The sequence below is a fragment of the Haliotis asinina genome, chromosome 8 (assembly GCF_037392515.1).
Source record: "Haliotis asinina isolate JCU_RB_2024 chromosome 8, JCU_Hal_asi_v2, whole genome shotgun sequence".
NCBI classification, from domain to species: Eukaryota; Metazoa; Mollusca; class Gastropoda; order Lepetellida; family Haliotidae; genus Haliotis; species Haliotis asinina.
The window spans coordinates 64,907,530-64,934,958 of record NC_090287.1 but is presented as its reverse complement, the minus strand read 5'-3'; the positions used below and the strand labels follow the sequence as shown (position 1 = coordinate 64,934,958).

General features: G+C 43.1%; 1 protein-coding gene across 1 annotated transcript in view; it reads left to right on the top strand.

Annotated features, from left to right (window-relative positions):
* The window catches only part of LOC137293669 (protein jagged-1-like), a 76,581-nt gene that overhangs the window by 23,992 nt on the left and 25,160 nt on the right, over positions 1-27,429 (top strand). Inside the window, exon 2 of the mRNA XM_067824359.1 lies at positions 24,307-24,349. Within this exon, the coding sequence (XP_067680460.1) occupies positions 24,307-24,349 (43 nt within the window). The remainder of the gene's footprint in view (positions 1-24,306; positions 24,350-27,429) is intronic.

Here is a 27,429-nt window from a genome sequence, read left to right as displayed (position 1 = left end):
TGTCGTGGACGAGAGGCCTTGTTGCATTGTGTCATGGAGTTAGGGCCTTGTTGTTGTTTGTGTCGTGGACGAGAGGCCATATTCAGTGTGTTTCACTGGACATGACGGATCGTTATTTAGGATCCTAATGTCCTGAATGGATATCACTGATCCACCGATGTATTTGACACTGTTCTCTTGTCATACTCAAGACTGTTTTCTGGCATTGCGCAATATGGCTGACATACTGACGACGTGACTTGAATTACTAACTGACTCTCTGACAGTAAGTTTTCATGTATTATATACCGTGATGATATATGCATATCTGATATAACCGAATATATCACAGAACCCACTCACTAAGTCACTCTCTCCCGTTTTTTTTTTGTAGTGTCGATATGGTAGTTGCTTTTGTTCAAATCATATTTAGCTTCATTTAATTATTAATTGGCGATCACTTGCGGGCGGAACACCTATTGTCAGCTCTGTTGTTTAAAGGTCAAAGCCTGCTGTTGTGCGTATAGGACCAGGCAGGGTCTTGCTCTGCCAGAGTAGGTCTCTGATAAATGCAACGCCTTTTAATCGATGTTGTATTCATGCTGGGGTTGTAGGGAGTGTCGATAAGGATGTATCCCCTTCATCATGGACCAAGGATTAATAAAACCTAACCCATGTTTTCGATAGTTAAGCTGTCTGTTATAGCATTTGTCTTTAAAAATAAATTTGCTGTTGAAGTATTTTGCGTTTTGACATTTTTCAAATAAATAATAGCTAAAACAAAATTTTGAAACAAATGGCTTCTGCATCTGCGAAATGTAGAGTTTCTCTTGTCTTCGATATGCCTTGCCTCGAATCTTGGGTTTGGTTTTACCTACGTTGTCCATAATGGCGCCCCCTGGTTGGACGCTGGGAGTGGTTTGTTTCCGCTGCAGCAGGGATAATCTACAACGATCTGTTCGAGTTTCCCTGATTGCAATCAGTAGTTGAGCAGCAAGGGCCTAATTCTTCAACGCTATTGTTGAGAGCAGAGAATACATAGCCCAGTGGATTATTCCTTTTTTTATTCAAAATGTGTCATCCAGTGAAACAACACCAAAATGAGATTCTTGATCCAATAAGTCAAATTCGTTGGCAAAACGGATTTGCCTTTTTGTGCAATTCACCATACAATAATGTCCGAATTATGTCCCGGGTAGCTCTTCGTACAAGGAGCCGTGTCAATGACAACACATTATTTCAGTGCTACTGTCTTCATTGTGGAGGCATGACAGATGAGTTTTCTTCTTCCGAACAGTTATTAATCACTGAGTGCAATGTACAAATTGTAAACATAAAGTCATCATCTCTCGCTCTGTCAGCTAATCTCGTCACGTGATTGCCAGGGCACCGTGAACGAGATTTGATGAGAAGAAGAACCAATATGGCTGCTGAGGAAGGGAGCGTAATCTGTTTGCAGATTTTCTCTCTCGTATCGACTAGACACGCAGTTCCTTCTGACCCCGAAACTACACGCTGTGTTTGTCTTCGCCCTTTGAAAATATTGGATTTTTGACAGATAAAGATATTAATTTATTTTTCGAGCTTTTCAGGCGCAAATTAGTTTTTCGGTCTCCTTACTAGGCTTCTGCCATGTTATTAAGCGCCCTTCTTAGGAGATTTCTTTAAACAGATACTTCCTAATTACCTTACACTAAAGGGCACAGCACAAAGCGGGTAGAGGTCACTCGGCGTAAGGGTTGTCGTTGGACGTCGATAAACTCTTCTCGTGTAATATTTGTCTTCGTACGTACTTTTGTCGAGGAAAGATTTTCAAATTTCACGCTTTCAAATACACACAAGCTAAAAAGTCTCTTGTGCGAGATTCTTACTGCATCACGAGAGCGTGCTTATGAATCTCTATAAACTATTGATATTTGCCTGGTGTCATTGTTTGAGTATACACTTCGATTTGGAACCTTGAAACATACAACTGAAAACACATGTTAAAGAGAACATAGACAGGGTTGCGTGACGCAACACCACCTACAATGATATATATGTTGTGGGATATCAAGTTCTTTCACTATGTTTACACACGCACACACACACAAATATATGTACCATTAAGTAATTAGAACCCTTAAAGCGCACGTGTTTATACCACGACATATATCAGTTATAGGCATACGGCACCGAGTATAACAAATACCGTTTTATTTTCCGTGACACGTGCACGTACCATTTCCACGCTCGTCACGGGAGCCAGGTTCGCTTCTCCACGTGGTTGAATGTGTGAAGACCATCTCTGGTATCTGATATTGCTGAAATGTTTATGAAAGCAGCGTAAAACTATACTCTCTCCGTTGCCACGCAGTATGGTCATACAGCATTATATATTTCCATTAAATAACCCGAGGCATTCACGGTGTTTTTATACACTATATGTTTTATATACCTTCTAAAAGGTTATGGACGGCTTTCCTGATGTTTTCAGTGATTTCTCTCTTTGTTTACACAGGGGCATGCTCATGTTTAGATATAGAAACTGATATCGATTATCTATTATCTTACCTCACACAAGAATGTCGCTTTCTGATTGGCTAAGCGCCATTTTATTATTTTCAATGTACCCCGCTTACATTCGATGTATTATTTTCAATGTACGACGCTGGAAATTCCGAACTCTTCTGGTGCTTCGTGGTAGTACTTTCTTTTTTATCTCGAATAATATTGAATCACGCATCAAGCACGGAAATTACCGATGCTTTGCGATTGAAAATCGATGAAAGGGAGATAACTCTAAGTTTACCTTGGGGTATCGTCTGCGAAATGGCGATTCGCCAAACAGCGTTCTTCAACCGATTTTTAAGAAGGAATTTTTGGTTCATTGTCCCACACTTTATAGATTTCGGTCTTCAACTTGAAGGCGACACTGGGGTAGCCTGGTGGTTAAACTACTCTCTCATGAAACCCACCACAATAAAGACAATAAAGTAGAAGTGGATAATCGTAAACACAAGTACAATATTTTACATTGTCCTTCCTCCATGACTATTTCTATCACAACATTCATTTCCTAAATGAACAACCTGTGGAGATCGGGTTAGAATTGGTGTACAGCATCCCACGCCTGTCTAAGGATAGGGTGGTAAGGTTGTCTGTCTTGGTTGACATGACATCGTCTCCCAACTGCGGAGATCGATGCTCATGCATCACTGGATTGTAATTATGGTCTAGACTCGATTATTTACAGATCGCCGCCATATAACTGAAACATTACCAATATTACCCCATCCTTTTTGTCGACTGTTACGACATGCGTGCTTTACTGAAATTCTAACCCGGATCTTCGCCGGTTCTCGTGTATAACTGGTTATCACTTTGCATCAGCCAAACGGTATCAACCCCTTAATTTTTATTGAAACTGTAGGTAGGTTTCCTCGTACTGCTTACTTCACACCTTGTCTAGAAATACACGTTGGTCTCAAGAGGTCAAGAATGACAATTTCAGTTTCTATATTTAATTTTACTCAGGGACAATTTTGTAAGTCCCCATTCTGATTGTTGCTAATTGATTAGTGAGCTTTTACATGAACTCAAGCCTCATCAGTCGTGCAAAGGACTGCATGCTACCAACAGTGTCAATTATATACGAAGAAACAGCACTTGGCCCAATGCGGATACTTGTTATACACTGACTTCCCATAAATGACGTTGGATGTCTCACCACGGAAAACATTTTTGTATTTTCTTAAACATGTATTCAGCAAACCATTTCAATAAATGTCCATTGATGTCAGCCACTAATTTCAGTTTGTATACGATTTACATAAATCCTGACATATTAAACACAATCGTTTTTTAAACAGAACACAATGATGTCTGACGATTCTGACATAACAGTTGGATTACTATACTGATACCGATGAGCCTAATGCCCTTTACTTTTTGAGTGGTTTAATATAGCAAAGTATGGTATTGTATAAGTGCAGTCTGTTAATTTAAGTATCGTGTATGGGTCATATTCACAACATTAGGCTGTCTTGTAGCAAGTGTACCACGTGGTACCCATGTCCTCTCGAACCGCACGACTTCCTGTTCCGTCACTGTTGTTCCATCGACGTTCTTTCAAAAGCAAGGGAGCGACAGTTGGAGAAAAATGCAGAGGATTTTAAATTATTTCAGCTTGGAAATTAAAGTCGTGAAATGCACGAGTGTTTTTACAGAGAGGGTGAATGGTGTGGTATTGCAGTGTTGCTATCCATGTTATATAACTGAGATCGATGATGTAAGTATGGTGCAGGACAGACACAACTGTGACTCGACGTCACGTACTTGACAATGGGTCCGTGGGTAATCATTACCTATTGATCACGTGACGGGCGTGGGGCATTAAATGTGTCAGGCATACCGATTGGTGCTGTACTCAAGGCCCCAGATAAAGGCTTTGTATATGAAGATCAAAGCCAAGAGGCAGCAACCCTCTCAACAGTGTTAAGTCGCGGTGGCTGGGAATGCACTTTTTATGGTGCATTGTGAAGTATTTCTGCGTCGTCGATATGAGGTTTATGATAAATATTGCTGAAGCCGAGATGCTCGTACTGTCAGGGTCAGGAATTTGAACAGAGCATGTGCTTGCTGTTTATCACCTCAGTCAGAAGTATCCCAGCTGTATGACGAATCTGAACTGGACAGTCCGGTGACTGATGTCGCTAACAATGCATGGAGTGACAATGAGACCAATTTGATGATTTTTTCTCTCTCGTTTTATGATGATTGTAGTGGTGTATTGTGTTGAAGGACACATTTACCTTCTTGCCCGTTTGTTGGTGGGTGGGTCGAATCCTGGAGGATCTATAGACCAAAAGTTTGTTTGTACCGAACACATGCTAGTTGCTCCATCACGATGGCGAGATGGAAGAGTTAAAACGACCGCCTGTTATGATGATGGCCTGGGTTGTTGGGTATGGACGCTATTGTGACATTGTCGTATGTTACTAGACACCGCCAAAGAAAAACAACACACACAACAAATGTACTTGCCGTACCTGACAGGTAAGGTCGTGACATGACTACAACACCGCTCTGTAATACTATCATCACATAGGCCTTTTCCGGAGGCTTTTCAGATGTCAAATTGCGAAAATGTCTTGAAACATTCAAATTTTACATGTGTCAGAACACAGCATTGCTTGCCTTGGATTCTTTTTTGTCCAGTACGCTTCCTGGCTTTGATTAATTCACAGATTTCAGGATAATGTTTAAGTACATTTCACCATTCATTACCAAGCATAGCTGAAAGAACCATTTTACTTTGACCCCAATATCTGGAAGACATATGTTTAATTTAATTTTGACTCTTAATTTTAGGCACATCAAATAAGGCATGTTTTCAGTGTCATTGTGATTCTAATAATCCATCGTTGTGAAGCGCGTATCTCACTTGGGCCTTGGCCACAACTCGCCAAACATTATCGCAATTCCCAAACCCTCTATTTAAATTAGTTCAACAATTTCTTTCACTGTAAAATCCCTAAATTGAACGATCCGGTTAGTTATCGACTCGAGTCAAATTAACGTTTCCGATTTCCTCGTCCAACAAGACTAAAAAACCCATTCTCCTCTCAGCTTCCGTTTGACTCCTGCCCCTTAAAGTTGGCGTGCGGTTATTAAACTCCAGCGTCGGTACACGATGCAGTCTTTGTCGTTACAGTAGCAGTATCGACCGAGTCAACAGCTGACTTGTGTAAACACTGAGCTTGCCTCTAATCGTCATTGACATTCGCTGTATAACTGTAGGATTATTACTGTATTGGCAGCGATGACTCGGCTATCTCATGTCCACCTCGGCTGGCAAGCTACATTTCACGGGCACCTGCAGACTGACCCTGTCCTTGGATGATGGAGAGAGAGTCATCCCTCGGCTTCATCCATCACAGCACCTCTGGGTATCTCCTGATACCGCTTGTAACTGTCATCAACCATACTGACCCCATCGGTACGGAGGGCTTTTAGACACTCATGTTCCGCTGGCTTTCTGATTAACTTAAAGATGAACTATAGTGATTAGCTATAGTTAGATTATTGAAACTAATGAGTCTGTTTTCAACACCTGACTACCTCAACTCCTGGAGCTGTTTGGCAGCAACAGCGACCTGCAATAGAGGGCTTAGTCCTTTGAAGCAAAGAGCTGTTGTTTTATTCCGCAATAGTATGGAGAACATGAAGATATGAAGTTTTTCTTTGTGTAGAGATATATGCTTGTGTAATTACTGTATTTTATGTGCGATGCTGCATTGAGAACTGTTCTGCTGTTTAAACTTGAGTTCAAACAGTGCGGTTGTGTTGTATGTGTTGCTGTATCGTGCTCAAGATCTTACACAGTTAAAGGTGGAAATAATACCTCACCCAACACATGTACAAATAACCAATATTCTAAAACATCAAGGGTGGGGGGACCCGTGTGGTTAAAGCGTTCACTCGTCACGCTGCAAATCCAGGGTTATTAGGTAACCCAGATGGGTACAGTGTGTGAAGCCTATTTCTGGTTTCGTCTGTGATTTTTTGGAATATTGCTTAGAGCGGCCTACACCCCCTCACTCACCCATAACCACCGAACAGTAATTCTCCCGACATGCAATTGTTTCTAGTGTCGGAAACAGAAGTTCTGCCTCGTCTTTCTCTTATAATATCAAAATTGGCTTGCCTTAGGATATAATATAGCGATTAAATTGGAGTAATCAAAACTTGTTTTTAAGGTGGACTTAAAAAATAATTTAGTTCATTTTGACATGTCAGCACAATTGAATAGCATCCAATCAGCATCAAAGGTTGCTGAACCACGTGTTCGCGGTCATTTACAGCTGGAAAGTCTGCAGGGTATTCGGGTAGTTAGGATACAGCCCCACACCCGGAAATTGTTGGCTCATGTCTGCGTTTGACATCAAGGCTTCCTGTTCCAATGGAGTTTGGAGGAAGGGCGAGAAACCACTCTTTGGCTGAGATGAAATCGTATGAAATATTTGGCAGGAGAAGATGGGTGCGTCGACGATATAAGGTTTATGTGAGTTAGGCTCCAATATGTGTAACCCCGGATATGTGATGTCGGATGTAGGACGAAGGTGTTGGTGTAGATGTTGTTGGACGTGCACGATGATACCACTCCACCCGATGTAATCAGCTGGTATGTTGGCACTTTGCCAGAGGGGAGTGTACTCCCTAGCCCGAAGACGGTATGGCGTCATGCAGTACAGATTTGTGTATCTTCCCTTCATGTCTGTTGGTCTTTGTATAACTCTTCACTCGATATCTGTAGGTCTGTATACTCTCTTCACGCATTGTCTATTGGTCTGTGTATACTCTTTCCACGCATTGACTTTTGGTCTATGTACTCTCTCCACGCATTGACTGTTAGTTTATGTACTCTCTCCTCTCGTTGACTGTTGGTCTATGTGCTCTATCCACGCATTGACTGTTGGTCTATGTGCTCTATCCACGCGGTGTCTATCGGTATCTGTGTACGATGTCTACACTATGTGTCTATTGGCCTGTCTTTGAACGTTGTCTCCACTCCGTGTCTATGGGCCTGTCTGTGTACTATGTCTACACTCTGTGTCTATTGGCCTGTCTGTGTACGATGTCTACACTCTGTGTCTATTGGCCTGTCTTTGTACGTTGTCTACACTCTGTGTCTATTGGCCTGTCTGTGTACGTTGTCTACACTCTGTGTCTATTGGCCTGTCTTTGTACGTTGTCTACACTCTGTCTGTTGGCCTGTCTGTGTACGATGTCTACACTCTGTGTCTATTGGCCTGTCTGTGTACGTTGTCTACACTCTGTGTCTATTGGCCTGTCTTTGTACGTTGTCTACACTCCGTGTCTATTGGCCTGTCGACCCGTGAAGGTCACGGGGTAGAATAGGCCTTCAGCAACCCATGCTTGCCATAAAAGGCGACTCAGCTTGTCGTAAGAGGCGACTAACGGGATCGGGTGGTCAGGCTCGCTGACTTGGTTGACGCGTGTCATCGGTTCCCAATTGCGCAGATCGATGCTCATGTTGTTGATCACTGGATTGTCTGGTCCAGACTCGATTATTTACAGACCGCCGCCATATAGCTGTAATATTGCTGAGTGCGGCTTAAAACTAAACTCACTCACTCACTCACTATTGGCCTGTCTTTGTACGTTGTCTACACTCTGTGTCTATTGGCCTGTCTGTGTACGATGTCTACACTCTGTGTCTATTGGCCTGTCTGTGTACGTTGTCTACACTCTGTGTCTATTGGCCTGTCTTTGTACGTTGTCTACACTCTGTCTGTTGGCCTGTCTGTGTACGATGTCTACACTCTGTGTCTATTGGCCTGTCTGTGTACGTTGTCTACACTCTGTGTCTATTGGCCTATCTTTGTACGTTGTCTACACTCTGTCTGTTGGCCTGTCTGTGTACGATGTCTACACTCTGTGTCTATTGGCCTGTCTTTGTACGTTGTCTACACTCTGTGTCTGTTGGCCTGTCTGTGTACGATGTCTACACTCTGTGTCTATTGGCTTGTCTGTGTACGATGTCTACACTCTGTCTATTGGCCTGTCTGTGTACGTTGTCTACACTCTGTGTCTGTTGGCCTGTCTGTGTACGTTGTCTACACTCTGTGTCTATTGGCCTGTCTGTGTACGATGTCTACACTCTGTGTCTATTGGCCTGTCTGTGTACGATGTCTACACTCTGTGTCTGTTGGCCTGTCTGTGTACGATGTCTACACTCTGTGTCTATTGGCCTGTCTGTGTACGATGTCTACACTCTGTGTCTGTTGGCCTGTCTGTGTACGTTGTCTACAGCTGACGGTACGTCAGCTGTTCCATCAGTTTACATCACAGAGTATGGTGGAAGGTCGACATTGGAAGGGGTATGGGCCACGTGAGTGGACTGGTCAGGTACTACAGGGTAGAAGTGAGGGGTATGGGATCCTGAGGCGCGAAGAATTATTCGGGAGAGGCAGGGTAGAGGGTGAAGAGGGGAGTACGGCACGGTGCCGAGGATGGGCACTTGGTAACCGCTGTAATTGCTCCTTGAGATTGCATTTAGAAGGTCACGTGGCGCATGTGATTCACGTCCACAACCCAATAAGTTCTAGGATAAACAACACGGGGGGTGTGTGTGTGTGTGTGTGTGTGTGTGTGTGTGTGTGTGTGTGCTGTACGCATGAAGACACACGTGTAGCTCCAAAAAAGCAACTGAATCCTAAAGAACACACGTATCGCTAGATATCCTGTTTGTTCTGAACCTTCTGATCTAATCATACTGTTACCATACATTTGACCCATCCAAACCTTAACACCAGGTCGAATATGTTATATTTAGTCTGAACACACACTCGAATGCTTTAACACACCTTATCAAGGAAAAACAGGTGAAATTTAAAAAAATGTAAAATTTTTATAGATGTCCAAACATGTAGAGAACAAGTGTCACACAACTGTTACATTATTTTCGATCGAATGAATCTTGAAAAACTGGATCTTGCTGGAAGTATGTGTTTTGTTTAAAGCATTCGGTTAAATACCCGACTTCAAAGGGGACACCTCCTCGAAGCCCATTTGATGACTCTTTAGCAGAGATAACTTGTCTATGTGCTTACTGAGGTATCTGCGAACACACTATAAATATACACGGCCGTTAACCTCGCGTGTGTAGGTTTTCATCGTGTAGATCAATGGAGTAGACGGCCTTGACCCTCACTAGGTAGTATCGTGCAGTTTTTACTGAAAATGACAAAACAACTGCCGAGGTCATGCCTCTTTCTGGCTCGGCTCCACGAGAGTACGCGCCTTAAACACTTAACACCAGTTTTGCTCTGCAAGGGCTCGTACTACTGCTTGCGAACGCGGCTTCAACCCATAACACCAGTCTTACTCGTAGCCGTTACAACTATTGCTGTTTTTTGTGGGCAGGCTTGACAGGAATGATGTTTATGATGTTACTGATGATGATGGCGGCGGCGGCGTGATGTTTTGTTGTGGAATGTAACGACTTTGATCCAGCGATGTAACATACGGTGTCATGGACGTAGTTTACAGGGCTCCTGTAACACAGATGAAGGAAGCCACGGTGTGATTGATCCTCCACGTGAGCTCTCTACTCTGTAGGGGACCTCAGTCTGTTGATCGCATACATTCACTTTTTGCATTTAACACTCTACTTTTGAAAAACGTTGTGACGTAACCGCTGATCTTCGTGCACATGTATTTGTCAAACAGAAGTATAGTAGATGCACGGGAATACTGCATTCCGCGAAACTCACGCAACTCGTCTGCCTCATGTCGAGGGCGGTTAATCACGCAAGTTAAGATCAAAATACAAAAGCAGTAATTTATCAGTTAACAAAACCGAATGGTTGTTGATAGTGTTGGTGACCGGCAGATGTCGCCGTTCCGAGTGGATCGCGTTACCTGTTTCCATGACATCGGGTCAGCAAGTCATCGCACCTTAAATCTCGCACGTGCAACATGTGGTTGAACAGGTAAACAATAGATGGCTCTTAAAACACATGTAACCACAATGCCTAATTCAAGGAATACAATGTCGACTGTTTCTTTGATCTTCATTCATGCAACAGCGGCTGCGAATGGAACATCATCGCCTTTGTTGCCAACAGCGTCAACACGAGGTTGTAATACCTCGACAACTTGTGTGAAATATTGACTGATATCTTTGCCTGGTGTGATATTTTGATGTTAATAGTTTGGTTCATTTTTTATTTTCCATAATTAAGTGCTTTTTCATATTTGAAAAGAAAAAATAAATGTGGTCATGCGAGTATTCATCCTCTGAAAATAGATACTTTTAGTTCTTTTCGTTTGAAGTTCTGCTAGCCGTTGTGTTTTGATCAGATGTCTGGCTATCCAATGAAGATGATCAGGTGTTTAAATATGATGGGAAATAATGTTTTATTTAATTTGCCTAAATGTGGATTGAAATAAAACCAGGCCCTTCTTGTGTTATCCTTCGCGTTTTCTCGTGCGAACAAAAGGCCATGCTCAAAGATCATCATCATCATCATCATCATCATCATCAAAATGATTTTCAGTTGTCAGTCGGTTACAGTGGCTCTGTTTGGTCATCTGCTTATTGCATGGCGGCTACATGTGCGTCTTTTGTCATTGTCATTTCCTTTAGTTATAAAAAAAATCCATAAATGTATATCGAAGACAAATTGTCCCTCAGAAATCCGTATCTCCGTGAAACCAGTATTACAGGACGCTCATGTTTAATCATGTCATTGCCAGGTGATATCTCAATTTATCACTCTATACGCCTGGGATAACACTGCCCATCCACCTTAAGGACAGTAGACTCATTAGGGACATCAAAAGAAAGGCCTATTTAGTAATGTTTGTGTTAGCTGACATAATAAATGAACGTGTTGAACCACACCACATCCAGCGTGCAGATATAATACAGGTAATAATGAAGTCATTAGGCCGTCTTGCTCTCCGACGTGAGCAATTACAGGTGAGAAACTTTAGTTTTTGTGGAATATAGAAGAGTGCGCTGTGAACTGTGATATAAAGAAACAGACAACACCGTTATCGGCGCATTATTTACGCAGGCAGTGAGGGGAGGGGTCCGTTACCTGTAGGTCAAAGTCAACTGTAGTGTGTCTCACTGTCTTTCAACCACATAGTTACCGTAACGCGCAGCCCTTCCTGCAATGTTTGAACCCAAAATGAAGCAAGTCTAAACTCCTAGTTAGTAAGTTTAGTTTTACGCAATATTTCAGTTATATGACTGCAGTCTGTAAGTAATCGAGGCTGGACAGACAGTCCAGTGATCAACAGCAAGAGAATTATCTACGCAACTGGGAACCGATGATACGTGTCCACCAAGTCAGCGAACCTGACCACCCGATCCCGTTAGTTGCTTCTTACGACAATCATTGCTATTGATGATCAATTCAACCTTCACGGGTGCCTTACAATTTAAATGGGTTTATTCGTTACTTTCAAAATTATTACATTCAGGGACTAAGCGTTAGTCTAGGGCAACTGCTGAGGACTGAACTGTATTTCATATAACTGTTTATCATATACAGACAGACACAGTCCGTCTAACTGTCTGTCATAGACAGTTAAGTTTTATCAATACTATATCAATAATCTTGGTATCAAAATCCGATAAATATGGCAAGGGCTCAAGTGATTCAATATATGTTCCAGGTGTATATTTATGATTCAACATTCGTGTATATGGTATTCTCTGCTAGTGGGGTTTCCTTGTGCCTCCCGAGCGTACTAAGCCAGTTCCTACACGCCTTGGCCATGTGGCATTTCTCCACCCTAGAATCATAAATATTACGTCATGACAGAAATTGCATTAAATTATATTTATGACGTCATTCCATTGTCTGCTCGCTCCAGTATTTTTCAGGAACCGTAGGATGTGTGCCAATTTTAATGAAAGACTTCGATAGTTCGCTTCATTTTGACATTTAATTTTGACAACAGAAATAATAAGAGTATTTTGGATTCAATTTAAGTAGGATAGTGTCTTCGTGGCTCTCCGTTCCCTCAAAATATGTCCAGCATTTCTTTCCGACACGTGTGGTGTATTTTCCTTTCCTCTCCTGCCCCTGATTAGATGGTTTGGTTGTAGGCAGGACATTCCGAGTATGCGGTAACTGATTTGGGTCGTGGATATATTACTGGCTTACAAATGGCGGATATGTTTGTTCCAACGTTCTTATTTGTGCTAGATCACTGGACCGTGGACAGCCGTGAATACAGTTGGAATGTGATATGTCCTTCAGACGGATATTAACCCTGCATAGTTGCCGGTCTTTGTTGTTCCTGGATCCAATGATCATGAGGCAGAACTGGACCTCCACGATCGTTGTCTATCAAGACGTCATTTGCAGTGCAGAGATGCGTTCCGAGGGCCACCTGAAGCCTGTAATCGTGGGTTCGACTCCCAGTTCTCCGAATTATGTTTCTAGATTTGCCGACGGCACAAAACCCATTTTTTTACTGCGCCAAAGAGAAAAACCCTTGATTCAGGCTTGCCTCAAACGTCATTCCGAAACGCCCTCATACAAGTGGAATATATGGGTCGTTACTTTTCCTCACTCACTCGCTATATCCAGATGTGCGTGTATATTATCACCCGTGAGTAATGGGGCACAATGACACAGATTTATCAATACCAGTGCATACCCTGGTTTGTCAGTATCGGAGTCGACCCTAGCATACCCTGGTTTGTCGGTACCAGAATCGACCCTAGCATACCCTGGTTTGTCAGTACCAGAATCAGTCCTAGCACACACAGATCTGTCAGTGCCAGAGTTGATCCTAGCACACACAGATCTGTCAGTGCCAGAGTCGGTCCTAGTAGTCACAGATCTGTCAGTGCCAGTGTCGGTCCTAGTACTCACAGATCTATCAGTGTCAGTGTCAGTCTTAGCACTCACAGATCTGTCAGTGCCAGAGTCGACCCTTCTGTCAGACCGGTTTGAAATACTAGTACAGAAACCTACACTGCTCGTCGTACAACGTCGAGTCGGTTGTGACGACAAGTTTCACCGACATTTAATCCGACGAATGTTATCTTACTTAAATATATAAAATTTATCTCTAAACAATGAATTAAGTCGTTAAATATATTTATCAACAACACAAATCCAAATCTTCAACTCAAAGCCCGAAACAGTCCCTAGTTTCCGGGAGCAGAGTCCACGTGGATCATTTTTTTAAAGACTGGGTTGAACTCTGTGATATAGTCTCGTGATGTGGGACACAGACGGACATCACAGTAGTAGTCTCGTCCACGGTGCTGTCATTGTAGACGTTGTGTATGTTCCCAAGTCGATACAACAGGCGGCCATCGACACAGCTACATCTCGCTGTTGACTGAGCGTGCGGGGAATTCCTAAACAAGACCGACATTTACATTGCTATGTTCCCAGTTCACAATGGACATGCCGGGTGGATAGCCCACTCTGGGGCTAAGTACACCAGGGGGATCACGAGCTGAAGTGGTGCACATGGAAAACAAAAGTACGTACAATCCCAGCTGTACTACACGAGAAGTTACGGACGACCTGTCATATTATCATTGTCAGAACATGACAGATTCACTGTCGTAATATGAGGAAGTGACAGATCAACTATAATAATATTGAAGAATCAGGCACTTGTAATATTTTGATCCTCCTACCTTCCTTCATCTTATCTCGACATTTGTTCTCTTTAGTCACGAGCCATTCTAGGGCGGTGGGGTAGTCTGATTACTAAAGCGTTCGCTCGGCATGCCGAAGGCTTGGGTTCTATTCCCCGAATTTGTTCAAATTTCTGTTGTTCCGAGTCGTGATATTACCGCAACAGTCCTCAAAACCGGCATTAAACCTTACTCACTCATTAACCATGTTGACAGATATCCACCCATCATCCGTCAACCTTGAATTTGTGTCCGAGTGAAGATAGTTTTCATGTGGCACAAAACCAAATGTGAGTTACAGTTCATTCTGTATCCCGCTGTTAGTCTGTCTGGGGTGAAACCGTTCCGATGATTTTTTCTTTAGACGAAAAGGTAAATCGAATAAAGGGAAATAAAGATAACGAATCCTCGTAATTTTACCTTGCCAATTGCTCGTTTAAATTTCAGAATTTTGTTCAACTTGGGATAAAAGTTGTATTACAAGGGGCATGCACATTAGATGAAACATTGAGAACAAGTAGGCTTGGTCTGAGTTAATCATCACGTACCGCACGTGCATTTGTTTCACAGTTCCGCCTACTGCGCTTACCCCTTTGTAAAACAAACCATTAATACCGATTTGAAACTATGATCCTTTGTTGGACAACTTCTATCTTAGTTTGAATAAAATTCTGAGATCAAATGTGGAATTGGCAAGGGAACCAGCATAGTAACTGAAGTACCACCGCGCGAGACTAACACGCCCTATTGAATCGTTTTCGGGTTCAATCTCAGGTGGTTCCAGTTCTGCGGCGCTATGTGTTGTAAACAATTTTAATATGTGTTGCAATTTTATATGGTATAAAATAAATGAGAATTATTTCGATCTTTACCCAAAGCAAAGTATGTCAAGGGAGACCGTGCCTGAGTATACACATTACTTAAATAAGGACGTTTGCTAACCGTCAAGACAAGCTGGCGTTACTGTTATATGAGCACACCGCCTGAACATACCCGCTCCATCAGCTGTCATGAAAGGGGTTAATGTCGAGTAAGTACACATATATCCAACAGTTTATCAATCCCGCTCGCCAGTACGGAATACAAACACATATGTCCAATAAAGACTGAATGACTGTTGTTTGTCTCCCCGCAGTACACTACGTATATAAGCGACGGGAGCCTTTCCATATTCTTGAAAATTCTCTGAAATGAGTCGAGTCGATTTACAGTCCCGACCATATCATAAACATTGTCTATAAATCTGGAAATAGTGATGACACCAGGTGTTCGCGAAGAGGTATCAAGTATAAAACTCGGTGTAGCTTTGCATTCTGAAGGAGGTGTGAAGGGCGGCAGGATAAAACCGTCCTGTAAATCATGGAATCTGGAGAAGCTTCACGTAATGTCAACCCTGACGTAATGGGGGCCTTGTCATCAGCGAACTCTTATATTATAACGGATTACTAGTGTAAATACAACAGTACTTGGCCTCAGGGAGACAGTCATGCAGAATAAAGTAAATCCAGTAAACTCCTTGGTTTGGGAATAAACTTGGCCCAGCGATGTTTATGTGTGGTTTATAGGCCGAATGCCCAAAAGGAGGCCTTCAGTAAGCATTGCTTTCGTCAAAAAGCTTTGAATAAATAAATAAATAAATAAATAAATAAATAAATAAATAAATAAATAAAGCTATTTTCTGGAGTTTTGCAGGAAGTTATGTCCATGGAACATTGTGATGGATCCTGGTTTCTGACTGCGTTACATATATCGGTTATACACACAGCATGGTCATCTGGAGTGATCTGAACCCGATCGCAGGAGTGTCATTGACACGACGGTCAGTTCTCATGTGGATATCATCCACTGTTTCTTCTGATTAAGCAAACTGTGGTTCATCATCCTCGGTGCCACTTCTCAAGGATTGCCTTTGCTGCCATTTTTCCATGTCTTCATGTATTTCCCTTTTAGCGCACTACCATAGCACATTTCTACGTTTTCTCAATTCTCGAAGTTTCTCACTCGCGCAAAACTCCCCCCGCTGACTCTACAGCAATGTGCAGGTTTCTGTGTAACTTGATGATATGATGTCACGGTCTCTGGGATGTTTCTATCGGTAAATCTGGTCACTATCCTTTACGGATATGGCTAACTTGTACAGTGATGTAAATAGTAAGTTCGAATGCCAATACGGTTATAGAACTGTATATAGTCAAATACAATACACCTATTCCCATCATGTCACGGGAATTACATATTGACGCCAGTTGTTGGTAATGGGCGGTGGGATAGCTTAGTGGTTATAGCGCTCTCTTGAAGATCCGGGTTCGGTTCCAAGGTGACGAAATGTACAATGAATGGAGCCCATTTCAGGTGCCCCTCGCCGTGGCACAGCTGGAATATTGGTAAACGAGGCGTAAAACTACACTCACTCACTGTTTGATGTAATGTGATCAGAGAGGAGCAGTATGTTGCCAGCTGGTTATTAAAAGGTTGTCTGCGTTGTTTGACGTCTGCGTTTGTCCGCCTACACTCAGGCAGATACACATACATTTCCCCTCCTCCAGGTAGCCCACCGTCGTAATTTAACTGGAATATTGCTGAAAGTGACGTAAAACTAAACTCGCTCAGTCACTCAGTCCTCCAGATTGATGTTACAATAATCCCGGCTCTCTTACTTCACAGGCATCCATGATACTGCAGATATCTGAACACTCAAGAAAGTCCTCCTGAGAAATTTTCTTCTTCAACAAAACCCAAGCTTGTTGTAATAGGCTATTAACGGGATCCGGGTGGTCAGGCGCTCTGATTTGTTTGATGTATGTCATCATGTCCCTGTTCCGCTCATGATGTCAATCACTGGATTGTCTGGACCACACGCTATATTTCTGTTCGGAATTTAACAACATACAAACATCATAAATGTAGGCACTTTCATGAACATTTGATTTTCTAATTCTCAGAACTATATTTCATTCTAATCGCGCGTTTATTTTATTCTGAGGGGGCCCATTTGTAACCGTCGAGAGATTCTTGAGTTCGAATCTGCTGTCTGATCCACTTAATTGTGGGCAAGATTTTTCTACGTGAATGTTTCACAAAATGTGCAAAATATATTTCGTGCGTTAAACCAACAGACATTCATCAAACTTGAATATTGTTCAAAGCATTTGTACATCAACCAGTAGCAAGTGTCAGTGGCTATTGAATGTGCAATCAGAAACTTGGTGAGGCACCATCTATTTTTACATGACCCTATTTTCCGTTATGATTTATTAAAGCCGTGACGTCACTTGGTGTTGGTTCCTTAGTGGGAATGGTGTCGAGGAACTCAGTCACCTGATTCCTGGGAACTAGCCAGACCAGGGACCATTCTGTATTGTGACCAGGTAGGCCGGGGACCATTTAGTGTAGTGATCAGGTAGGTCGGGGACCATTTAGTGTAGTGATCAGGTAGGCCGGGGACCATTCTGTATTGTGATCAGGTAGACCGGGGACCATTCTGTATTGTTATCAGGTAGACCGGGGACCATTCTGTATTGTGATCAGGTAGACCAGGGACCATTCAGTGTACTGATCATGTAGGGAGGATCCATTCAGTGACCATTCTCGTGTACTGATCAGGTAGCTCAGTGACCATTCTCGTGTACTGATCAGGTAGCTCAGTGACCATTCAGTGTACTGATCAGGTAGGTCAGTGAAAGTTCCGTGATCAGATAAATGAGTGACGTCTGTTATGATGTTGTGCACTGTGAGCCACGGCGGGATGCTGCACGGGGCTTCCCTGTGGTGGGGCATGCTCCCACAGGTATCCGGTGTCGGGCACTCATAACATCAGGGGCAAGGTGCGCGGTGTAATCACCCCGACAGATATCTCACAACCTCCCCAGCTGTTCAGCATTCACTCTAACGCCGATGTACACGCTCTGGACATCTTCATCACGGAGATCAGACAGTAAAGGGGGTTAAGGACGAGATTCTCCTGCAGACGAGATGATGGTACGAGAGATGGCGAGACTACGTACGGCGTGCCTTAAGATTTTCCACGATCATGTTGTCTGACGTTTAACCTGACAGCAGAAACTTTGGGTCGTTCAATTTCTAATTAGGCCATATTAAATAATTTGGTTGTCGGTATTTAAAAATATATCTGGAAAGATTCAGGAGAGGGGAAGGCGGTTCAGCTATGAGAGCTTAAAGAACATATACGATAATATGGTCAAGAGATGTTATTCCCTTGTGTTTGAAGATTAATGTTAAATGCAGCAACACTACTCTTACAGCAATTCGTGGTATTATTATAAGTAGACAATGCCTGTTATCGTGAGTTTGCATAAGTTAGATGGTTTTCATTACTTAAATCCAACAACGGAATTTCCAAGCTCCCACCCTCTATATTGAGCATCCAATGTCCATACCAGCTCCAAACCTGAACGCCAGCTCGAAACCCACGCGCTGCTTCCAAACCCTCGACCCAGCCACAAACGCTCACATCAACTCCAAACCCTCGAACCAGCACCCACCCCTTGTACACATTACGAACCCTCCACTCTTGTGACAACACCCACTTGACCAGCCATTACCGAAACACCCACCTCTCGGCAACATGCACCCAAAAGAAGCTCCACAAACATAATCCAGGGCTCTTTGCATCAAAGATTAAAGTCCTTATCAAGATGGAGGCGTTGAGATTGTGATTTCATCTCCCGATAGTGAGTCTAGGCCACATGGACGGCAATCGCTAAGGATTACGTCGGCGTGCACGATATTTTCATCTTGGTACTTGCAGGGCTGCTGGTTATCGGGACATATTGGATTGGTCCGGGAAACTTTGTTAGAAATGGATGTACCGCTGGGGAACATAGTTTCCATGACTACGGCGGACGTCCAAGAAATCGCCCATAAATTAAAGTGGCATAAAACAATGCGCTCCTATGGTCATGTGACAAACTAAAGATTTTTTTGCCTTTTCAAGAATTGACGTCGACTCTGAGGCTCCAGTCCCGGGGGTGTCGGGACGCTGACACACGGGAAGCTGCTTCTTGCTCGGGGGACCAGCTTTGATCTTGGAGCTCTGATTCTGAACTTTCTCTATTCTGGGCTAATTTAAGTGAGCACGGTTTCCCAGTTTATCAGTTTGACAGATTGCGTGGTATTCACACCACTGATTGTTTATTTAACGCCGTTGACGACGAGCTTAGTCAGTATAGTCTCTTGATATACATTTCTCACTTAGTGACTTGGTATATAACAGGTACCAGCTCTCGTTATGAAATCAAAGTTCAGTCCATATTTCTCATTTCACAACCTCGTGATAAATGTGCGCTGATAATTGAGCTCACAGTGCAGGGGGTCTCCATCATGTACTTGTATTAATTTCCCAAAGGAAGAAAACGCTGTCCCCTTCTAACATAATCACAATGATGTTACAGCATTGGAACCTCCATTCTGTGCAAGCGCTTCGGTGAGAGTATGGTTCATCGCCGCTCGTAACAGAGTTCCAGTCAGCACCGTGTGCCTCGTGGATGAGAAAACACCCTGGGTGATGTAGGTCTCAGGCTTGTCCACCTTGCTGAACCTAGCATGGGCATGACGCTGACAGTCATGGGAATCATAATCCCAGTAAACCGGGATTTGAACCCACCAGCACTGCAATGGATCCACGAAAGCAAATTTTGCTTTTTGAAGTAGCGTGTTAACTCCTTTGTCCGTTAGAATCTAGATGTATCAGAGCTGTCAGGTCTTTGGTTGGACCATCCAACACATGTCTCCAATTCATCATACATGAAGAATATATTCGATTGCCATGAAATAAGTTCTTTGAAGCGAAGAATCGTCCACCACAAATTGCCTCTCAACCGTCATTATCGAAGAACCCTTGTGAAATAACAAATCGGAATTCGTCTTCAGAAACCCATTGTTTAAAAAGCGGTTTTAATCGAGTGGTCAGGCTCGATGGCTTGGTTGATGCATGTCATCGTATCTTTAATCGACGCTCGTGATGTCAATTACTGAATTGTCTGGTCCAGACTCGACTTGCAGACTGACGTCATATAGCTGGACAATTGCTGTTGCGTTGCGTTGCGTTGCGTTGCGTTGCGTTGCGTTGCGTTGCTGAAAACCAGTTCTATATACACTGAATGTATGATCCCACGCAGCGAGGGTGGCAGGTTATGCCCAATTACTTTGTATAGCGAGGAGTTTTATTTGACAACAATTTGTTTCAGCTCCTTCTAAGCTGATAAGTATGATTTGGCAAACGAGTGTGTGCGCCTGTTTAGACACGTGTCCGTCTCCGTTATGTTATGTTCTGTTATGAATAATGATTTTGTAGTGGTGTACGTTTCCCTTCACTCAGCATACCTTTTTCATGCCATCTCCAAACTGCCAGAAATAAGGAAATCTTTAAACGTTCGCAGGTGTAATATCTCCAGCTCTGTTGAAACACCGGCAGATAACGAATCGCAAGTTCATGACTATCACCTTTCTGTGATATGATAATTGTGTGTTATTGTAAACTTTGTGCACACGCGCTCACAAACACACACATGGGACCATTTCGATAACAGTTATGGTTTACTGAAGCTTTTTGGGGTACTAATTGCGTTGTGCTTGTTATGAGAGGAAACTTGCAGGCTATTGTCGTCAAGCTAGAATTGATTGTGTTTAACCTTTAATGCGTGTTACGTGCTGATAAATCAGGGTTGATGGATATGAGGGGACTCACTTACTAGACGACCTGCACGCACCCGCAGGAAGCCGGCCTCACCGAGATATGGGGACAGAGGGATGCTGCTTCCGTTTACGGCTGTCTGTTGCGTGTTTGATCGAGAAGTCGATCATGCTGATGAGCGTCCGATTGCTATCTAAAATTAAAATTTTCTTGTGACAAAAGAGAGCCCATTTCTTGGATCAGTAAATAAGCGTTTAATTGTTACTTGAGCTAGCCGCTGTAATAATGGCCGTTTGTGAAGATAGGGTGCTTCAGTAATGGGGACAGGGGGACCCCGGTCGTCTTAAGCATTGCAATTAGCCGTTCAGAGTTGCGTCCCTTTGCATCGAAAACTTGTGCTCGTGGGTTCGAATCCCAGTAGTGATGGAGTATGTTTTGGGTGATGTGTGCCTATACTGGGTATTTAGGATAATGGCGTAGTTCATATGTTTCTTTCTCAGCACTTCAGTTCGGTTTTATCATACAAACACAAACTACAACAACCTAACCTTGTTCGTCCAAGCAGGTAGCCACGTTGTTTTAGTTACGTCAATTACAGCATCGTCGCAAAAAGGTGATATAAAACCACTGGAGGGTTGTTATATGGGGGATTGTTTCATGAGACTTTCTAGGTATTTCCACCTGACCCACACTGCACCTCATGAACTGAGAATGATGCAGGCAATTGACTTTGTTTCTAATATGATCCTGTCTGCCAGCTAAACGACAGGATGATATAGGGACTGGGCGCGTTGTTCTTAATCATCTTTATGGTAGTAGCCTACTGGTTAGAGCGTTCGCCCATCACAGGTTTGATTCCCCACATGGGTACCATGTGTGAAGCCCATCTCTGGTGTTCCTGTTGTGATAATTCTGGACTATTGCCCAAAGCGGGGTAAAACTAAAGTTACACACCCTTCATCATTTCGGTGTTTCTAGTGTTGACTATACTGGAGCCGTCCTGGCACTTAACTCTCGTCTATCTTTAAAGATGATATATACTGAATAAATAGTCCTTAATATGTTATTATAGATGGTCAAGCCAAAGTAGACAATTACACACAAAATGCCGTAGGTGAATGTATTCTTATCTGTAAATCAAACTACCGCTGTAACCCTGTAACCCAGAAATCCTTTCGGCCCGTGACGGGCTGTGACGTGGTTGTGGACAGACTTATGATTGCATTTATCGCAAAGAGATTTTGCGTTATTTTTCTGTGTAAAGTAACCGGGTATATTCTAGCGTTAGGGAGTCCCATTGCTTCCATCCCCGGTACCAAGTGTCAGTTCCCCAGACACCCATGTTAAATGACAGCTGTAGTAAGGAGGAAATTTGGATACAACGAGTCAAGAAAGAAATAGAATAGGAGACTCGCTGTGATCTGCTGCCTGCAGTTTAAGAAATCCATACAAACTACGGATTCCGAAATACGGAGATTAAATATGCGCGGATTATAACTTGCCAACGGAATCTTCTCTCCGATATGTTCATAATACACGAAAAGAAATAACTAGAGATGTGTTAGATATTGATATTAATGATAATATGTTGAACAATCTATTTTTATAGGTAAATTGTAATGTGAAAAAAGAGTCTATCATTTGAATTGGATAAACTTGTATGTCATTGTACATGTTATCGAGGCGGATCTGGTGTTTCGCAAACGGGTTTTGACAAAAAGCTGCGTTATATTACAAACGAAACGAGGCGTACATTTTTAATAACGTATAATTTGAGAAATATATGGGAGACACAAACGACTCTGGCCTTATCAGGGTGGGAAAAGGCCGTGTGGTCGGAGATACGAGCTACCCTTGTGTACACGCCGTGATTTCCCTGTGTAACTATGGAAGCTGAGATAGTCCACCCGCCATCACTGCTGCTAACATCCGTGTAGACGTTGGTGTTACGAGGGTGTATTTCCTGGTCAGGCGGCACCACACGGACGTCGGAAACTCTCTTGTCTCTAACCCTGCTTCAGTGAAGCTCCACGTTCTGCCCCATTCTTTGAGTTTCACGAAACCTTTATGATCCGTGTCACTTTGGGGTTCCCTCCCATATCAGACTGCTAAGTCAAAGCACTGGTTGAGTAGTGATGAGGTGTACGGGCTACAGGCCAGCAATTCATTCTCCCGGTAATAGTCAGCGCAGCACAATCCTAATGCGCTCACTTGTAAAATTCCGTCGCTTATGTCATCGTATCTTTTCTTTCAGTATATTAAAATAGTGTTTCCAAAGTGTGGATTCACAGTTGTATTATGTTCTTGAATACCATTTGTCTACATTAACCCATGTTTGTCGTAAGACTAACAAGGTCGGCTTGTCCCCCGACTGGTTGATCACTCATGCTGCTGATCACTGCATTGTCAGGTCCAAACTCCATTCTTTGCAGACTGCCCTCATACAGCTGGAGCATTGCTGAGTGCGGCGTAACATTAGATTCACTAGCTCGTTATCATTTTTATTCCCCCGGCATGTATTGCAGGGGATATAGTCGACGCCTCGTCCGTCCGTCCGTAATCATTTTGTTTCCGGAGCATAACTAAAAAACGTTCAATATTTTAAGACCAAAATTGATAGATATATTAATCTGAACCTCTGGTTGTGCCTTTTTGCTATTTACAGATTTTTGGCATTTTTATGGCGTTTTTCATGAAACGTATTACTCTTAATCTAATGGTGGAGTGGGCTTCGTTTCCGGGCAGAACTCAAAAACTGTTCAATATTTTTCTGCAAAACTTGGTAGATAAATCAGTCAATACCTAAAGTCGTTCCTTTTGCTATGTGCAGGTTTTTGTGGTTTATTATTTTCTCAGTTTCCATGGAAACGTTTCGGACTTAGTCTCAAAATGGAGTGATGGGCTTCGTTTCCGGAGCACAACTCGAAAGCTATTTAATATCTGTCAGTAAAACTTGGTAGATATGTGTGGCAGACCACAAAGTGGTGCTTTTGCTATTTACAGGTTTTTATGATCTATCATTTTCTGGGTTTCCAGAAACGATTAGGACTTTGACTCAAAATGGAAAACTATTTAATATCTTACAGCAAAACTTGGCAGATATTTGAGACAGACCACAAAGTGGTGCCTTTTTTATTTGCAGTGTTTTGACATTTTTATTTTTCCAGGTTTCCATTGAAACAATTCTGACTAGTCTCAAAATGGAGGGATAGGCTTCGTTTCCAGAGCACAACTCGAAAACCATTTCATATCTTTCAACAGATCTTGGTAGATATATAAGACAGATCTTGAAGAGCTGCCTTTTGCTGTTTACAGATATGGGGGGACATGTCATCTTCTGATGACCCTTGTTGAATACGTATATTGCACCTATTATTGACATCTTAATTCGGTCGACCGGTACTTTGTCATGTCACGGCTCACAGTGATGTTTACCATCAATGTTTACAAATGTTTGTATCACTGTACCCTTCGTTTTGTTTTTCAGAGATCATACACATTGATAGTGGAGGCCTGGAACGTTGAACGAGGTAGGTGGTGATCGAGACGTCGGTGGTGGTGTTTGAAACAGGCTACACAGGACATCTGCCCCAGTCCTGGGCCTCCTAAACACAAAGCGATCGAATCCGTAAGACTGTCGTAAGTCTGTTATTAAGTAATCACTTTAGCGTTACGACAGTCGTAAGTTTATGGTAAAGTAAGGGAGGCACGATCTCCTCAGCAACGGAAATAATGCTGACGGGGCGTTTTTCTTCGGCAACATGTTGTTTCTGTCTTCTCATTATAGTATCCAGCACGTACAGGGCGTGGTCATAATTAAACCTTGTTGTGGTGTTGAACATCTCAGGGGCCGCCATCCGAATTGCGTCCCTTTGGCTTGGGTCCGAATCCCACTTTGCACCGATCTCCTGTCATACCCACACCCGTCCTGTTTCACCAATCGCTTCACCCCGCTTAAAGTAACTGTATTTAACCTTATGTAACTTTACTACGCGTTCGCTCTACACATAAACGCGTACCAATTGTTAATTAATTGAAACTTTATATTATATGGCTTCAGTGTAGTTGGTCATGCTGCATTAGGGACGGTGGGGTAGCATAGTGGTGAAAGCGTTCGCTCGTCATGTCAAAGACCAGGGTTCGCTTCCCTATTGCTGGAATAGTGCTAAACACGGTATGAAACTAAACTCACTCAGTTTTCTACGATTCAAAGCGGCAGAAACCCAACTCGATTACTCATGGTTATAGTTGCACTCACTGCATCCAACAATTTATGTATTGTGATGCAGTAAGACATCACGCATCATGTTAACATCTCTGCTCCCATTTGCCACACAGCTGGTTTCATGCTGTATCTGTAAAGGGGATGGTAGGGTAGCCCAGTGCTTGAAACGTCCACTCTTCATCCTGGAAACCGGGGTTTAATTCTCCACATTGGTACAATGAGTGAATCCATTTCTCATATCTCCCTCCCTTTTATTGCTGGAATATTTCTAAAATCAGTGTATACCACTGGTACAATGGAACGTACCAGCCTGATCACCGAGGATTGTAGAAACTAGTCAGTTCCGAAATGTCAGTTCCGTGACCTTTGGACAAGAATATCTTGCACATCTCCCAACTACACTCCATAAAACCTCCGTCTCTTGGTGTGTTTGAGACTAAACTTATAGCCTTTGCCTTTTACAGTTGTACGCTAGATATTACTGCAGCCGTGGTATGCACTGTTACTGTCTACTAAATACACTTTATTGTCACCTGTCGGGAAAAGCTTTGTGAGTAAAACGGCCCCTCGTCACGATGGGTAGGAAAGCTCTTGTTCGAATACCTACAGGAGTACAATGTTACAGTCAGTGACTCTTCTTCCCCGCTGGACATTGCTGAAATATTTATCAAAAGCAGCTTAAGCGATCAAGCTGACGAATTTCGCTGTTGTGATTTGCCTCCTTTAGCTACGTCCGGATCCGCTGATAGTTTGCTTTCCAGACACACCGTGACGCTATTTCACAGCCTTTTTACCAATGTTGTCAGTGTTTGTGTCCCGCATGATTGTTTTCATATTAGTTACGTTTGTCCAGTGCGGCAGTAGCCCAACTCGCTCACAACCTACAAAAGCGTTTTGTCTGCGGCGTTTGTTGTCCGTGTTGACAGTGCAGCCCTTGACAGCCTCTAGGACCAGTGTAGTCTCCTTATCTACGGCCTGGAGGAGCGCGGTATGCCGATTCCCACAGATTTACATCGACAACACCAGGGCCAGGAATCAAGTGCCAATAGAACCAGCACCTCGTCCTAAGCCCGGCGTAAGAGCCCATCCTTGGTTCAGTCTGTCGGAACATATAAAGGAAAGCAATATTTCAACTCAGCATGAGGGAATTTTGAATTAATTATAACCGGAAAAATTCTTTGGTCGATGAATAGTCTTCACCTTTGAGGCTGTAATGAAGACAATGACACGGTTGTAGCGCCATCATCTCAGCAGCAGTGCTCGGGCTGGAAGGGAGGGAGACCCCCCTCGGCGACTTAACAGAATCTACAGCAACAGCTAAATCAGCTCAACTTGTCAATGAGTTGCCGTCATCCCGCACCCCGGCAGCTCATAATAATCAGCATTAGCAGATACCGACACAGATGCTTCAAAGTTCACATATTTTTGCATCTTTATGTTCTTAACAGACTAATTGCCAAGGCAACTACGCGAGATTTCATTCAAACATGGGCACTACAATGACTGGGTGAAGTATACCCTCCTCTGCTGTATGTGTTGTATGTTGCTGGGGAGGTCTCTAACCTGTAGTCCCAACAGGGACTGCTGATGTTCTTTGTTGCTAGGAACCTATTGTTTGTTGCTTGGGACCTATTGCTTGTTGCTAGGGACTTATTGCTTGTTGCCCGAGACCTATTGCTTGTTGCTAGGAAGCTATTGCTTGTTGTTTGGGACCTATTGCTTGTTGCTCGAGACCTGTTGCTTGTCGCTTGGGACCTATTGCTAGTTGCTGGGGACTTATTGCTTGTTGCTTGTTGTTGAGGATCTATTACTTGTTGCTAGGGAGCTCTTGCTTGTTGGCGCGGGCCTTTTGCTTGTTACCTATACTGTTGGTTTTTCGCTGAGGGTCTCAGTTAAAAGCTTGGTGGTCTCTTCTAACCTATAGCTTACCTTAGCTGCTGGTAACTTACAATGGAAACGATACTTTTCCATTTGTGAGCCGGGGATATATGTAGGTCAACTACTATGCTTGTGCACATATTAATTGAAGAGGTCTGTGAGAGATTAAGGAATTACCGGCGGTGGTTGATTGTGTCTGAGAATGGTTCGCTGGCATCATAGTCAGCAGTCGATGTTCATTCAGTTTGTACCGTCATAAGAGAGCCCTCGTGTTTGTGGGGCTTGTTAAACCACGGGGCCTGGCATCGAGCCAGCACGTGCTGCGATGGGGCGAAAAACACAAGGACTGGGCTGATTTCTACGCACATCAAACAACCAGCTTTACTTTCCTTCGCGTTTTGCGTATTTTCTGGTGCTCATCGAGTTCAGAATATTGCAAGATGGAGCTTGTGTTTACCCGATAGGCTCTGTAGCGTGTGCGGTGATAACGGACGACTACAGGGAACG